This window comes from Balaenoptera acutorostrata, chromosome 18 (assembly GCF_949987535.1).
Source record: "Balaenoptera acutorostrata chromosome 18, mBalAcu1.1, whole genome shotgun sequence".
NCBI lineage: Eukaryota > Metazoa > Chordata > Mammalia > Artiodactyla > Balaenopteridae > Balaenoptera > Balaenoptera acutorostrata.
The window spans coordinates 9,396,755-9,413,757 of NC_080081.1; the positions used below are offsets into that span (position 1 = coordinate 9,396,755).

At 38.4% G+C, this 17,003-nt stretch overlaps 1 protein-coding gene across 2 annotated transcripts in view; it reads right to left on the minus strand.

The window, feature by feature from the left end:
• ITGBL1 (integrin subunit beta like 1) overlaps positions 1-17,003 on the minus strand; it is a 224,436-nt gene that overhangs the window by 23,484 nt on the left and 183,949 nt on the right. For both annotated transcript variants that reach the window (XM_007196804.2, XM_057532952.1), the window contains one exon: positions 5,923-6,039. In XM_007196804.2, coding sequence (XP_007196866.2) covers positions 5,923-6,039 — 117 coding nt within the window. The remainder of the gene's footprint in view (positions 1-5,922; positions 6,040-17,003) is intronic.

Here is a 17,003-nt window from a genome sequence, read left to right on the forward strand (position 1 = left end):
CTTCCTTTCTCAATGTCACCCTTCAAGCATAATCATCAACTCCAATAGATTCACCACTGAATCTCCAGGGCTGGCAAACAGTTTTTGAGCTGTTTGAGCTGGAGCTCAACAAATATTTCTTGAATTAAAGAAAAAAAATAAACGATTACTTCAGTTTCAACCATGCAGAATGTGGAGGAATTTCCACATTGGAAATATTTAATTCGAATTTGAAGAGTATGAAGCCAGGAGGGAATGATGCTAAGATATCATCTTGGCAGACACTGACCTCAAGACAAAAGAGGAAGAAAGAAGCGGAGATTACTCGAGGACAGTAAACAGTGAGCAGAAAAGACATGCAAAGGCCATTTCTAGGGAAATGCTGAGATTTATTGGTAAGCTCTGAGAGATGAGCAAGAAAAATAGATCAAGTGGTTATGAGAGAAGTGAGAGAAGAAACAGGGGGAAGGTGTTTCTGAGGCCCAGGAGACCATGTCAAGGGGGATTCTGAGTAGAGTAACCACAGCTCTACGCTGAAAAGCGGTCACGTAGAATGAGACCTGAACGGCACCCCGGATTTGGGCAACTAAGAATTATGAAAAACCCCAGGGAGTCGGTTATACAGAATGGTGGGAGACAGAGCAAGATTCCATGGGTTGAAGATTGAACCAAGAGGAATGCAGACATACAGGTCAGAGGTAAAGGCATCAAGGAGATCAAAAATATTTAAGGACATGCTTGTGTTTGAGGGGCAGTGCTGGCCTTTACACGGAGTAAGTATGCAATGCGTATTTGCTGATTTAATTATTACATGAGAGGATATTATTAAATAAGAAGAGATGTTCTTATGATAATGGATATTTTTAGATAGACTGAGAAATATAGAAACTTTGGCGATGCATGCTCTTACTCAAGCCCTAATGGCCAGTGTCTTCTTACCCGTGCTCCTCCCTGCTTGCAAACCCATGAGAAGCTTCTCCATGGAAGGTGCCCTGCTGAGTAAGAGCCACTAAAAATACCTCTGAGATGCATATGGCCCCTTTGATTGGGTAGCTCAGTGTCAAGTGTGAGGATAGAAACTGCATTATGCAAAAAGAACAGACAGGAGAATTCATCTATGCCGTCCAAAATTGAAGACAAGACAGTCACAGTTCTGAATAAACTGTGGTTACAAAAGGAATTAACAAGCAAATGTGGAGCTCTGTTCTGTGTCGCATAGAGTTTACTGGAATCCACAGCATAAAATTCCACCTGAGTGGTTATGTCTTTCATTCTCTCTATATGTATATAACACGAATGACAATAATATCTAATGTATATACATATGACACATGTGCTAAGTACTTTATACACATTAACTCACTTAATCTCACAATAACCCTACAAGAGATACATTATAATCATCTTTTATAGGTGAGAAATGGGGGTTATGTAAATTGCCTCAGGTCATATGGGGAGTAAGTGGCAGAGCCAAGGTTGGAACCAAGAAAGCCTCATGCCTGTAGTCTTAACTACTGTACTATACTGCAATTTACATTTCTAAATAGTTAAGTACATTTACATAAACGTTTGTGAAAGGAACTTGTGATCCCCTTATCAGCAGGTTTACTATGTCATATACTTTAACACTGAAATTACTGTACGTTCAAACTTGTTAATTAATGGCATGTTTCTTGTAATTTCTGTCCAGAGAACAGCTGAGACATAAATGAAATTCAAGGCTATAATAGCCAAGGCTCAAATAGTTCCTTCCATAAAACAGTGCTCAGAAAATAGAGGAATTAAAAATCACAGTACCTTGATTAACTGTCTTAAATCATGACTGGAGGCCAAGTGCAAAACTCATGTGGGAGGTGATGTTTCCAGTGAGAACATGAATTACAGTTGATCTTCACTATTCGAAGATTTCGTAATTGGTAACTTGCCTACTCTCTAAAATTTATTTCTATCCCTGAAATCAACTCTCGAGAAGCTTTCCAGGTCATTTGAGAACATGGGCTGAACGGTGAAAAAATTGAGTTGCCTGAGGTTCACATTCCCAGCAAAGATCAAAGAAGGTCACACTCTGCCTTCTTTGTTCAGCTCTTACACTGTAAACAAGTGTCCTTTTCCCAATATACTTGGTGCTGTACATTTTGCATTTTTGTGCTTTTTGTTGGTGATTTCAATGTTTTTAGATGGCCCCCAAGTATAGTGCTGAAGTGCTATCCAGTGCCCCTAAGTGCAAAAAAAGACTGCAATGTGCCTTACGGAGAAAATCTGTGAGCCAAATAATCTTCATTCAGGCGTGAGTTATAGGGCTGTTGGCCGAGTTCAATGTTAATAAATCAACTACATATGACACAATATGTCTTTACAGAGACACACACATAAAACAAGGTTATGTATTGATTGGTTGATAAAAATGCTGCAAACAGAGGCAGGAAACTAGCGAGCCCCGTATTTCCCTCAGGAGCAGTGAGTCAGTATTTGCCAAATCCCTGTTCAAGACAACTTTATAGACCACAGCCAGCATGAATACCAAGACTAGACTTATCTTGTTGAGGAACACTAACAGAGTATCAGTGTGGACTGTAAACTATGTGCAGCTTTTCTAGCTACATGTCACTTCAGATACACATGAGCTGACCACTGAAGGGGACATCTCTTCCTCTCCTTCCTGGAACTATCCCCCTCCAAGCAATAGGACTGACCATCAGAGTAAAGAGTTACAAAAAACTACACACTGGAATGTGTACAGATGTGTGCATAGGCCCTAGTGCAGAACCTGTGGCAGAATTTAAGGCTCCAGGCTGTCAACTGTGCTGCAGAGCTCAGATGAAGCAGGAGAAGGTAAGTGAAGCCAATCGTTGTTACCTACAGACAATCTTTTAAATTATTGGTATTGGACTTCCCTGGTTGCGCAGTGGTAAGAATCCACCTGCCACTGCAGGGGACATGGGTTCGAGCCCTGGTCTGGGAAGGTCCCACATGCCGTGGAGCAGCTAAACCTGTGTGCCGCAACTACTGAGCCCGCATGCCACAACTACTGAAGCCCACGCGCCTAGAGCCCATGCTCCTCAACAAAGAGAAGCCACCGCAATGAGAAGCCCATGCACCGCATCGAAGGGTAGCCCCCGCTCGCCGCAACTAGGGAAAGCCCGCACGCAGCAACGAAGACCCAATGCAGCCAAAAAAAAAAAAAAAAAAATTACTGGTATTATCTTAACCCCAAATCTCTCAAGGACGTTATTTGAATGTCCAAGTGAAATTTAAGAATAACAACACAAAATATTTTCAAGAAAAATTTCCAAGATGTGTTTCCTTTACCTACTTGAAAAGCGTTCCAAGATCTTTCGGTCAGTAAAATGTCTTTAATACAATCTAAAATATGAAATTAAAATGCATAGGTGATTTCCTAGAGCTGGTTGCTAAAATTTAAGAAGAAACACCAAGAGAATCCATCCAATTATAGTGATCAAAGATGCTATGCTTATCTGATTACTATTGTACTAATACTTGTTGGCTGCTAGCTGACACAGGAGAAGCAGCAAAGTTTTTCCCAACCTTGAAAACATGTTTGTGCTCTGATAATTATGTTCCGATATCATCTATATTTGGGAAGATCAACCATCTAAGAATTAATCTCTAAATATGTGAGCAAGGATCTCCCAAATCGTAGCCAAGACTCTACCAGGAGGATAAGATATATTAGCCTGTCTCCAGCTACTGCCTAGTCTACTGTGCCACATCCTGTATCCAGTCAAAGAGAGGATGGATTGTACGGTAGGAAAATCTAGACAGTGGTAAAGAATGAGAATCTGCACTATCCAGAGAGGATAGACCACCCGGCGTGAGAGTTGCGGTCCTTCCGTACGTGTATTCTGGCAGCTGCAGGGGTCCCCCAGCAACGTCATCCTTTTTGTTATGATGACTTTCACTTGGCGCCCCCTGGGGTTCTCTGCCCCGAGGTTTTCTCCAGCGGCAGAAGCCCGCTCTGATCCTGTACCTGTGAGGCATGCTGGATGTGGCCTGGCAGTTAACGTCTCCTAGAAGCAATCCTCAACCAACGACTGATGATATAAGAATTGTGTGTTTTACTTGGGCTCTTAGAGTTCCATCCTCTGTGCTGGGATGAAGCTCCAGTTGACCACAGCAGTAACTGGGTTGACAGCACAGTCTTAATCGGCTGCCCCTCCTCCATGCCACACTTTCCCACTCTCCTACCAGAAACTCCTTCCCCTTTCCAAGGACTTGCATCCAAATCCTTATCTCAGATTCTTACTTCTCATAGAGTTTCTCTACAAAAAAATTCTAGTCTCTGGGGCAATTATATTTCTGATTGTATATCAAGTAATTGGTGTTCTGGTTTGTACATTGGTCTTTTACCAGTTTGGCTAATGGGAGTCAGGTCCCCCTGGGACACAGAGGACTCTGGGTAGATGGACAAATCCAGAGTGTAGACATGCAGAGTCAAGAATTAGTCTAAAAAATTATCACTTTGTGAGATGCTTTCTCACTTACCTAGTAAACATTTGATCTCTTCTAACAAGCAGATATATAGATGTGCTTTCATCTTTGGTTTCCTCCCCAAAGATAGAGAGAAAGAGAGATTCGCTGGGGGAAGGGGGGGGGCTGGTCATTTAATGGATATGTAGATATGACAGGTCTGTAAAATGTCAAGTACTTAACAACAACAATAAAAAGGACTAGAATCTGTTTAGATATGTCTGATAACTAACACGAGTGAAAAGAGAATCTAAACTAAAAATAATATTGACATAAAGTCAAAACAGTGGGATATCACTCTGGGGGAAATTGTGGTTTAGAGAGAGATCTGTGAACTGAACTCCACAGCTCCAACCCTGAGGCTGGCACTTTTCAGTGATGGGGACATTGACACCTCAAACCTCACTCACTTTTCCATTTGTGAAATGAGAAAAGCAGGAACAATCTGTGAGGATGTCTGTCATGGGAACTGCGAGAGATAAACCACCCGGCCCAACAGTTATTAAAAAGGGCCTTTTCCCTTGGCTCACAGAGAAAGGAAAGAAGAAAATATTTTTGATCAAGTTCCAAGTGTTTTATAGTTGGTTAGAGAGAGAGCAGCTAGATAGATATACACGGAGGTCAGAGAGAGGATAGAGATGGGTGGTGTACCAGCCTTCCATCACTTGTATGTACATGTGCGGGCTTTTTCCCCACTAACAGTGCCCAATTGCATTATGATAACTATCTTAAAGAGATAGAGTTATATTCTTTCAGTGTGATTCCACGTCCAGTTCACCTCAATCGTCCTGGAAACCTGGAAGGAACCGCAATCGGCATGCACCCTCTCTACAATACGGAGCTTTGCAAGACTGAACTAGAGCCATGGTGACCCCCTTTCCCTCCCCTGGATGACGCTCAGGTGGACACTGGCAACATTCTACCCCTGGGACTCTCCTTTCTGCTGTGTTAACCTTCGTGACGACCCTCCATCTGCCTCATTCTTCCTTTGCGCTGTTTATTACTTCAGTAAGCTCGTTTTGGGGTCTCAGAGCCATCATGGAAACTGAGTGTATATCTCTTGTGATTGTGTAATTAACTTGGAATATAGTCTTATTGCTTTATTTTCCAAGTCTCAGGTGATACTTACTTCCCCGATCCGTTTTTATCAGTAATCAAAACTGTAAACTGTTTGGTTGAAGCAAACCCTTTCACTGTCTTCAGAGGACTTGGTTTAGTCTCCACCATCTTTTATCGATAGCATGCTTTATCCTTTCACATACATACACGTGGACTAAATCAAGAGTCCAAGGTCCTTACCAACCTAACGGTATATTGCTTTTAGGTCTAATTGTGTATTGCTTTTTGTTTATCTTCTTTTTAACAGAATTTTTTTTTAAAACAGGAGAAGTAGGATAAGAAAGGCAGGTGAAGCAGGCTGCATGTAGGGAACAGAGGGCTGTGGGAATTGCTCACCTCCACAGACCACGCCGTCCAAGTCTTCGCAGCGGCGATCGTCGCACTCACATGTCTTGCCATATACTTTGCCGCCTCCCGGAGGGTAGCAAGTGCATTCGCCACACTCACACTTCCCTGCAAAACACAAAGGCACAGTGCACTCAGTAGGAGGCTCACAGATTCAGGAAAGCTTTGCAAGGAAGCAAGCATCCTATTAGACTTCCTGGACCAGTTCTAGTCTGTGGCTGATAGGAGCTCAGCAAATACCTTTTCCTACCTCCCTAAGGTTAAGCTGAAGGTCAAGCACAAATGCCAAGGAGGTCGGTGGGAGCTGAAGTGACAATTCCTGGCTCATGTCGTTCCCATCTTCTACTTTCCACTTTCTGTTTCATTCATTTTTGAAGAATAATTCAACTATTAAACTCTCTGGGTATTTCATATTCCACTTATGATGAGACCATTTAACATAACTGAGTCAATTTTATGTATTTTGACATAATTTGTCATAATGTGGTCGTTTAAAAAAATATTTTTAGGGGCTTCCCTGGTGGCGCAGTGGTTGAGAATCTGCCTGCCAATGCAGGGGACACGGGTTTGAGCCCTGGTCTGGGAAGATCTCACATGCCGTGGAGCAACTGGGCCCGTGAGCCACAACTACTGAGCCTGCGCGTCTGGAGCCTGTGCTCCGCAACAGGAGAGGCCACGATGGTGAGAGGCCCGCGCACCGTGATGAAGAGTGGCCCCCGCTTGCCACAACTAGAGAAAGCCCTTGCACAGAAACGAAGACCCAACATAGCAATCAATCAATCAATCAATCAATCAATAAATCTTTAAAAAAAAAATATTTTTAGTGTGGGTCTGTCTGCCACATCAGAAAAAAAAATCTTCATAGGTACATTTCAACCTGATATTTTAGTGATGATTTGGCATCAATTTTTGAGTTCATAGAACTCATTTCAACATGGAACACATGTCCGAGTGCATGTCCTAAATATCTTATTAGCCTTGACTTAAAGATGAAAAGTATAAACATGTTTTGGAATGAGTTTGGTTCATAGTTTGGGGATTTCTTAACTATTTATCTTTATGTCTTTTATCAGTATTTCTGGAGCCGTAACTATGCCTCAAACACTATAATTTCTTCAATTCTGTCATTCTGTTTTCATAATACCACACATTGACTACCATTATCACTATCATTTTACTAAACAGGAAATGGAGACATACCGAGGCCAAGTTACTCTCCCTGGTGAACCAGTTCTTAAGGGATAGATTCAAAATTTATATCCATTCTCATTACACTTAAAGTTTGTGCATCTAAACATTAAGCCATATTGTATCTTAATATACTCATAATGCAGCACCAGGAGGCTGTATGAGAAAGTACATTTCTTTTTTCCGAGGAATCGGTACCGGTTTGCCAGAAATTCAGCTGAGTGACTACTCCGAGACATCTGCTACTCTCTCTCATTATCCCAACCATCATAATTACACACCCACTGAAACGATCATAAGATACTTCAGGGCTGACCCAGCAATGTTGTTAGTCATTCTGTTGCTGCATTTGTATCTCGTTAAAGAAATTCTGTGCCGGGACATGATGGAAGAAAGAAAAATTAGTATTTAGAATCATATAATTTCAGAGCTGTAATTAAAGATAATCTAATGCAGTGACTCATAATCTTTTGTGGCAGAAGTGGCGGGGTTAGGATCCCTTTGAGAATCCAGTGAAAGATATGGCAATAGATAATGTTGTTCTGGCCACCCTTCAACCCATCACTCCTCCAACTTGGAGGCAGTGCCAAGTTCAGCAGGAGTCAGAGCCCCTCCTCTTTCCCCAATGATACCCCCTCTTCCTATGGATTGGCAGACAGAACAGAGACACGCCAGACGCTCTTGGTCGGGGCTTGGATTCATGAGGGGGAAAGCAAGGCACAGGGCTGTGGCAGAATGCCCAGTGTAACAGCATAGCAGTGAGCACCCAGGGGTAGTAGAGCTTGGCACACAGAGGCTGAAGTTCAAAAGTGATGGCTGCCTTGGGCTGGTTCTCGGCAGTGCCTTGCTTCGCTGGGGTGCTGTGTGAGCTGACTGCCCAAGCTTGTGTTCTGAGCCTAAACTCTTCTAATAAAATGATTTTTCATCCCAGTTAATGACCTCGGTTTCTGTTGTAGGCAGTCAAGACCTCTGACTGGTAGACCCCAGATCTCTCCCTGGAAAAATATACCAGCACGTGTTTATTTGTTATAAAATGTCAGGAGGATCCATGACTTTCTGCAGTTTATTTAATAGATGAGGAAACTCAAGTATGCTGAGGCTAAATGACGTGCTTAAGGCCAGCAAAGTAGACATCAGCAGTGTGGGTGCTAGAACCCAGATTTTCTGAGCCCTGGTTAATCTCCTGCTGTGCATAAACACGCTGGTTCTCTCATAGGTAGATGTGTGAAGGATAAAAACGATCCAGATTGTGGAGAGAGGCAAAATATAGGACCATCAGCAGCGTGGCCCTGTATGGTTAACTAGTCCATGGTGGACAGATGTGGGAAACTTCAGCCACATCATTCCCGACAGGTAATCCACTCCCAGTTACCAAGAAAACAACACTTTTTAAGTTTGAGGGCATATGTATTTATGCTGACCATTTTATTAGCATTTTGAGGCATACAGGAAGTTTCCTGAATATGTATTATTGACTTCTTTGAAAAGGATGAACTAACTACTGGCATATGTGTTTAAATATCTCCATTTCACTGTTTTCATTCTGGATAGGGTCTTCTATTTCTCCTTATCTCCCAATTTATCCCCCCCACCCCCTTTTATACAGTTGGATAGTAAAGTGTTAATATATGGTCGTAGGTACCTTTTTTTTCCTGATAGATTGTAATTCAAGCATCTGTTTAAAATATCAGACAATAATTAACCATTTTGCAATTCATTTTTTAGGCCATGTATCTGTTGGTGTTTTAAAAATATGTTAAGGCAAATATTAGCTGAATTAACTTTATGTATGTAGCTCTAATTTAGTTTATAGGATACAGTAGATTCTGATGGGATGGCAAAGCATTAAGCATCAAGAAAGGCTAATTTGTCACAGATAGAAAGACAAAGAAGAGTAAATTCTTCATGCGGTCCACATTTTAAAGGGCATTATTTTGCTGTCTCAGTTCACAACTTCACTCCATTCACTACCAGGACATAGACCTGCCAGGTAAATTTCCGCTCATCCTTTAAGATCCAAAGTAAACTCCACCAAATCCATGACACTTGCACCCTCCTAATCACTCATCTTCACAAAAACACCAGAATTAACTGCACTTCTCCTGTGTCCTCATAATGTTTAAACCAATATTTATTGAACAGATGTACTAAATAATAATCACATGTAAATAGTTTGCTAACATTGACACAAAGCATGAGCTTTAATGGAAGAACTTGAATTTAGAATAAGACGTTTCTCCCTGGAATGCATAGGCATTTCCAATCACCTGAATACCTTCATTTGTGTTTTCCACAGTTACATCAATGAAATACGTTCCACAGCAAATTCATCACCTTTATTCACAAACTTACTCCTTTTCCTGGATTCTTTTATCCCAGAGAAGGTCGCTATTCATTTACTCTGTCACTGAGTCTTGAAAAAACTTGATGACATACTTGATTCCTTCTTTCTTTTAATTAACCATTCTTCTCCTTTCAATTTCAAATTTCATAAAATCTACTTCTTAAAACATAGCTATGATGATGTAACTCCCCTTCCCATGATGGTCCCACATGAACTTTAAGGCAGAGATCAAATTTCTCAACAGGGCTTTCTACACAAGACTCAACTCACCTTCCTAAGCTTATACCCAACATTCACAGTGCACTCATGTTCAGAGACTTTGTTTTTGTGCTCCATTTCTTCTCTCTGCCATGAACTCCACAACTTTCTCTATAAAATTTGACCTAGTGTTCAATAGCCAGCTTAAATCTGAAATACTCTATAAACCCTTGCTTGTCATCCCTGTTTGGTCACCTGGAGGATTTGTTCCTTCTCTCTGATCCCACAGTACTTGGTTCACACCATTAGTAAATCAGTGAATGCACACTTTATACTAAATAAATACATGTCTGAACCCTACCATAAATAGTGATCTATTTATGGTCCAGGCTGATTTGTAACCTGTTAGCAGCCAGCAAAGTTCTCTGTTGAGGTAGTAGCAAACACAAGCCTCAGAATGGGAGAAAATATCTGCAAACGAAACAACTGACAAAGGATTAATCTCCAAAATATACAAGCAGCTCATGCAGCTCAATATCAAAAACAAAACAAAAACAAACAACCCAATCCAAAAATGGGCAGAAGACCTAAATAGACATGTCTCCAAAGAAGACATACAGATGGCCAACAAACACATGAAAAGATGCTCAACATTACTAACCATTAGAGAAATGCAAATCAAAACCACAATGAGGTATCACCTCACTCCAGTCAGAATGGCCATCACCAAAAAATCTACAAACAATAAATGCTGGAGAGGGTGTGGAGAAAAGGGAACCCTCCTGCACTGTTGGTGGGAATGTAAATTGATAGAGCCACTATGGAGAACAGTATGGAGGTTCCTTAGAAAACTAAAAATAGAAATACCATATGAGCCAGCAATCCCAGTACTGGGCATATACCCAGAGAAAACCATAATTCAAAAAGATACATTTACCACAATGTTCACTGTGGCACTATTTACAATAGCCAGGACATGGAAGCATCCTAAATGTCCATCGACAGATGAATGGATAAAGAAGATGTGGCACATATGTACAATGGAATATTAGCCATAAAAAGGAACGAAACTGAGTTATTTGTAGTGAGGTGGATGGACCTAGAATCTGTCATACAGAGTGAAGTAAGTCAGAAAGAGAAAAACAAATACCATATGCTAACACACATATATGGAATTTTAAAAAGCGGTACTGATGAACCTAGTGGCAGGGCAGGAATAAAGACGCAGATGTACAGAACAGACTTGAGGGCACATGGGGGGAAGGGGAAGCTGGCATGAAGTGAGAGAGCAGTAGTGACATATATACACTACCAAATGTAAAACGGATGGCTAGTGGGAAGCTGCTGCACAGCACAGGGAGATCAGCTCGGTGCTCTGTGATGACCTAGAGTGGTGGGATAGGGAGGGTGGAAGGGAGGCTCAAGAGGGAGGGGATATGGGGATATATGTATACATATAGCTGATTCACTTTGTTGTGAAACTAACAAAACATTGTAAAGCATTTATACTTCAATAAAGATGTGAAAATAAAATAAAATACTTAAAAAAATAAAAATAAATTCAGAAAGAAAAAAAATAAGAAATTAGTCTACTCTCCTTTATTTACTAAATGGTATTATTTCAATGATTAGTTTAATGTTATGGAGATGTAACTGTGGATTCTCAGATGATTATCAAATTAATATTCTGATAAGTAAGAATGAAGGATAATGGAAGTTTGCAGGTCTAGCACTAGCAAGTACTCTTTTATATAACAAATTGAGAGGAAAATCTAAAGAAAGATATATTCAAAAATGCAAATAAACCAAGTAATTTTTAAAAAGACAATCCAGGAAAAGGATGAAAAGGATGGAAATAACTGTCTGAAAAGAAATTAATTCAGTCAACATCATCAATATCATCCAACCAAAACTTAACTGAAATTTACACTGAGTCTGCCCACTCCAGTTAAATTTTAATAAATTTAACCTTTAAGGACATACAAAAAGTTAGTCCAAAGACATACTTTTATAATGGATTGCAATCCCTATGAATTGTATTTAAAGGCTCTTATACACTAGCAAAGAAGGGTAATGAAGTAAAACAGATACGTAGAAGTTCTGATTAAAACAGATTTTACTTAAGCATTTCAAATTTGACACTTCTACAAAATACAGTAAAAGTTTAAGTCAGAACATGGACAAAAAAGCATAGTTTATAGCTCATCTAGTTTATACTGAAGATATAAAGTTAAGAAAGCCATTTAAAAACTTTTAATAGTAGAGGGAATACAGGTAAAGTACATGAGCACACACACCCTATAGGGTTACAGAAGGTTCCTGGAAAAGGTGAATTTGGAATGAGTCTTAAAGTGTTTGTTAAATGTTAATCAGGCAAAGAAGAAAGAAAATAAATTTTAACATAAGATTCAGTTAATAGAATGGGCTCTGATTTTAAATAAACCTGGATTTTAATCCTGGCATATCCAATGTTAAATGTGATTCTTTGGAAGACTAAGTTAAACCTCATTTATCATGGCTACAGGATGGGAATAATAATAACACTGATCACATAAGATTTTGGTTAGGCTAAATATTATCATGCATATCAAGTACATAGGACAGGACCTGACACATAATAAGTGGTCCATAAATAATAGATGTTATTATTTATATTTTTATAATTAAAAAAACATATTGGGAGGCTTGAATTTCAGTAACTCACATAAAATCCATTCCTTTACTTTCTGATTCTATTTCTCTAAAAAAATAAACCAACTGTATTTCCTGATCCAGAGTGAGATTATTTAAGAAGAACACCGTATCATCAAATGCACCTGCTAGCCTGGGAACAGAAGGTACACTCTCTACAACCTTATTTTCTTCCACTTTTTAAAAGGGCAAAACCACGCTTGCAGTACATGCTCAATATTTGGAGAGTAATTAGAGGCTCACATAAAACAGAAAAGAGATTAGCACTTTACTAACACAGTCCTCCTTTGCCTAAAATAATAGGTTTACCATAGCAACCTGATTGTACTAGGAAAAGCTCCTGCCAAATGCATCCGAAGTTCCCTTGAAATTTCTATGAGAAGGAATTAAACACTTCAGAACTATAATATTCTGTACCATTTTATCTAAATATTTTGTGTGTGAGAATAAAGTAATCTTCCATCAGACATTTGAAAGTGAAGAGGCAACTTTCACCTTCCATTTCAAAATGAGCAGTGAGACTTCTTATAATTCAAGCCACACTTTGACACTACATTTGCTAGCCAAGGAAGAGATGCTTGTAACTTTTTTAAAACAGGGATAAATGTCAATCCTTCTGTTTGTGTTTTCTTAGTATACAAGGATTAAAGTAATAAATCACAGACCTTTGTGAGGAAATGAGACATTTAAGCAAATGTTGTACTGATATAGTTTTCTGTTGTTTGCCCTTAGAGTGTCTAAAATTGAAACTGGGATATGGGAGTAGCAGGCTTCACTTTTCTCTAAAGGTTTTCCAAGATATTGAGCAGAACTTCACAGAGGAAGTCTATTAGACCTCTAAGTAAGAGTATCTCATTAGTTCAACCTTAAGATTAGTTTCTATTACAATAACTAAAATTACTCGATTCATTTATTTCTAACAAAAATTTTATAAATTAGGTAGCAATATCATACTTGTTTACCAATATAACTCAGAAACTATGTGATAGACCCAAGGTTAAAAAAATCAGAGAGGGCTTCCCTGGTGGCGCAGTGGTTGAGAATCTGCCTGCCAATGCAGGGGACACGGGTCCGAGCCCTGGTCTGGGAAGATCCCACATGCCGCGGAGCAGCTGGGCCCGTGAGCCACAACTACTGAGCCTGTGCATCTGGAGCCTGTGCTCCGCAACAAGAGAGGCCGCGACAGTGAGAGGCCCGCTCACCGCGATGAAGAGTGGCCCCCGCTTGCCGCAACTAGAGAAAGCCCTCGCACAGAAATGAAGACCCAACACAGCCAAAAATAAATAAATTAATTAATAATTTAAAAAAAAAAGTTTAAAAAAAAATCAGAGAAAGAATGAGGTTGGAAATGTGGAGCTTAAGTAATTAATCAATGTGGCCCATCCTGAATGAGTCAATATAAATTAGAATAAGAATTTCATTCTTTGTAGCTGGTAAACCCATTGACTGGCCAGTGGGCAGTACCTTGCTTCAGAAACAAGGTTTTGGGATTCTGCAAACAAAAATCCTATCACATCCAGGTCTATGCCTTGTATTGAATTATTGATTCCATAGGTCATAAATAAACACATGCAATTGTAATTCACCATGAAAGACTCTATGGGACAAATGTCAAAGATATACACAGACAACAAATGTCATTCACCAGTGAAAGAGCTGATACAGAGAAACGTTTCTATAGAAAGTTTCTTGACGATAAACTATATTTGGGCAAAAGAGGGATAAGGTAGAATCAGGCCTTAATCACTTTTAAATTCTTGCTTGGTTTTATTACTTTAAAAAATTCAAAAGTGTGAGTGAATATATCACTTCCTTAATACACATTTCAGGAGTGATAATTAAACTGATTTGAAACAACTGTGGACTTTCTTCCCACATCAGGGATAATTAGAGAATTTACTTTACAAATTGAACAATGAAATCCATCTAACAATAAATAATACATTTCCATCAACAACAAGCTAATCTTTTAAAATAAAGAAAAAATATACCATAAAGCAATATTTTCTACTGATAACTTATCTTTTAATTATTCTTTGTTTCTGAATCTACCAATATTCGTTTTCCCAAATCATAAAACATTAGAAAGAACATTGAGTATATATGTAAGTGTATACATATATCAGAATATATGAGTATATGTACATTTAAATTTGAAGCTATTGTAACTCCATGTGAGCAACTTATCCTCAAATGGTTCATGTAAAAAAAGTTCTTTGTACTATTCTTCAGTCTTCTAAGATAAAAAGTATTTCAAAATAAAAATATTTTAAATTTTAAAAATATGCAAGTAAAATTCTAAACATAATTTATCTACGCAGCTAAATGTTTTTTAAAAAATAAAGTCTTATCAATAATTATGTATACACTTAGCCACATGTTTTACATTCACTTTTGGAAAATATCCTTTAACGTCATATTCAGGATTTAAGCCAATTTTTGTCAATAAAGCAGTGTCAAATATATGCAGAGCCTGGGAATCATGTAGTCAAAAATGTCAGAAATTCAATAAACTTAAAATTTAAGGCTATAGTGAACTTGCTTTAACTTTGTCATTTTATAGCACAGTTAACATATTCAGGATTAATAGGTAAGAGTTACAGGGACACAGAGTTTAATATACTGTAATAAATAACATTATACACATCAGAGTAGTCCATTACGGAATGTGCTGCCATGGTAGGGAGTAAGCTTCCATCACTGAAGGAATTGAAGCCAAGAAGGCAGTCTTTGATAAGAGTTAAGAGTTTGTGCTCTGGATTCAGAAAGACCTAAGACAGAATTTAATATCCACCACTTATATGCTCTATAATCTTAGAAAATAACTAAACCTTTCTATTTTAAAATTTTCAAAATTGGGAATACCTACTTAATAAGTAACTTTAAAGACACCAAAACAGAAATATATTTTTTTAAGTATTACTGTTTGGATTTCCTAAGTACCACTGTGATATTTGTTTGTGGCACAGTGTTTAAACTTTAAGAAAAAAAATAATAAATGTATAACTTGAAGAGTAAAAGGCTTCCACAAATAGAACCACATATTATAATTTTATATAACTTAAAGTAATATACCATTTTTTCACAGCTAATCTGTTTCTCCCTCAATATGAATGGCTACTTCCTTTTTTGCTCTGCCAACAATATATTTCAGATAACTTATGGTTTCTGTACTAAGTAATGCTACTTCTTTAAAAGGTATTTTATTCTGACGTTATTTTTCAACAAACTCCTATGGCACCTGGAAGTCCTATCTCCATTTTGTCTCTAGCCTCAGAAATAATTTTTGACTAGCAAGACGTCAATATATAAGTCAAAGCCTTCTAAGGCAGCCTGGATTTAAGTGGCCAAGATCCTAGAGAAAAAGGAACCATAAGGTAGTGAGTTCTACCCAATACACAAATAATCCCCTTCATGCATTTGTCAAGCCTGAAACTTTTTAGGGCAAGAGGATAAAGCATTAAGCAGAAAGCAACATCTAAAAGATGAATAAACTAAACAGAGCTTTTGGTTTTTTCATCTGGCTGGAAAGACAGTACTTGGAACTTGGGGACCTTTGAGAAGGAGGGCATTGATAAACATAACATAAACATCCCAGGTTTTCACTTTAGAAATCATTTTAATGTCTGATTGGATTGAGGTTATCTGTCTTTGTACATATGTCTGCCAGACAAAAAGTAAATTATCTCTTCATGGAAGATAACATCATTCACAAAATTCTACCAATTTTATTAAACAATATTTATACCCAATTAAAAAAATAGGTATATCAATAGACAAGACAGAATGACTAAAAAGGAAAGAGAAAAATAGACAATATAAAAAGGTCCAAAAATGATACAGGTGACCAAACTAGAATTGTCAGTAATGGACTTTAAAATAACTATGATTAATATATTCAAAAAACTATATTACTAAATGGAGAAATTATTCAGAGAATCATCTATAAAAAATGAAGTAGAAATTCTGAATTTAAAAATACAGTTACTGAAATTAAAAATTGAATAAAGAGAGTCAATGGCAAATCAGACACAGGAGAAGAGAGGCTTAGTAAACTGGAAGATAGGTCAGTAGAAAATATCCAGACTGAAGCATAGAAAACAAAAAGAATGAATTAAAAAAGCTTAAGAAATACACTGGACACGAAATAATATCCAAAGCATCTAATTGGGTACCCAGAAAAAAAGACAGGATGAAGCAGAAGTAATATTTTAAGAGGTCATAGATACGACACTTCCAATAGTGCTATAATGGACTGAATTGTGTCCCCCCACCCCCACTAATCCACATGTTGAAATCCTAATCTCCAGTACCTCAGAATGTGACTATATTTGGAGATAAGATCTTTAGAGAGGTAATTAAGGTTAAATAAGGTCATTAGAATGGGCCCCAATCCTAGTGATTTTATGAGAAGAGAAGATTAGGACACAGACACACACAGAGGGGAGACCATGTGAAGACACAAAGAGAAGATGGCTATCTACAAGCCAAGGAGAGAGACCCTCAGAATAAATCCAGGTTGCTCACATTTTGATCTTGCACTACCAGCCTCCAGGCCCAGAAGAAATAAATCTCCATTGTTTAAGCCACCCAGTGTGTGGTACTTTGTTATGGCAGCCCTAGCAAACTAATGCACATGCCCAAAGAATTT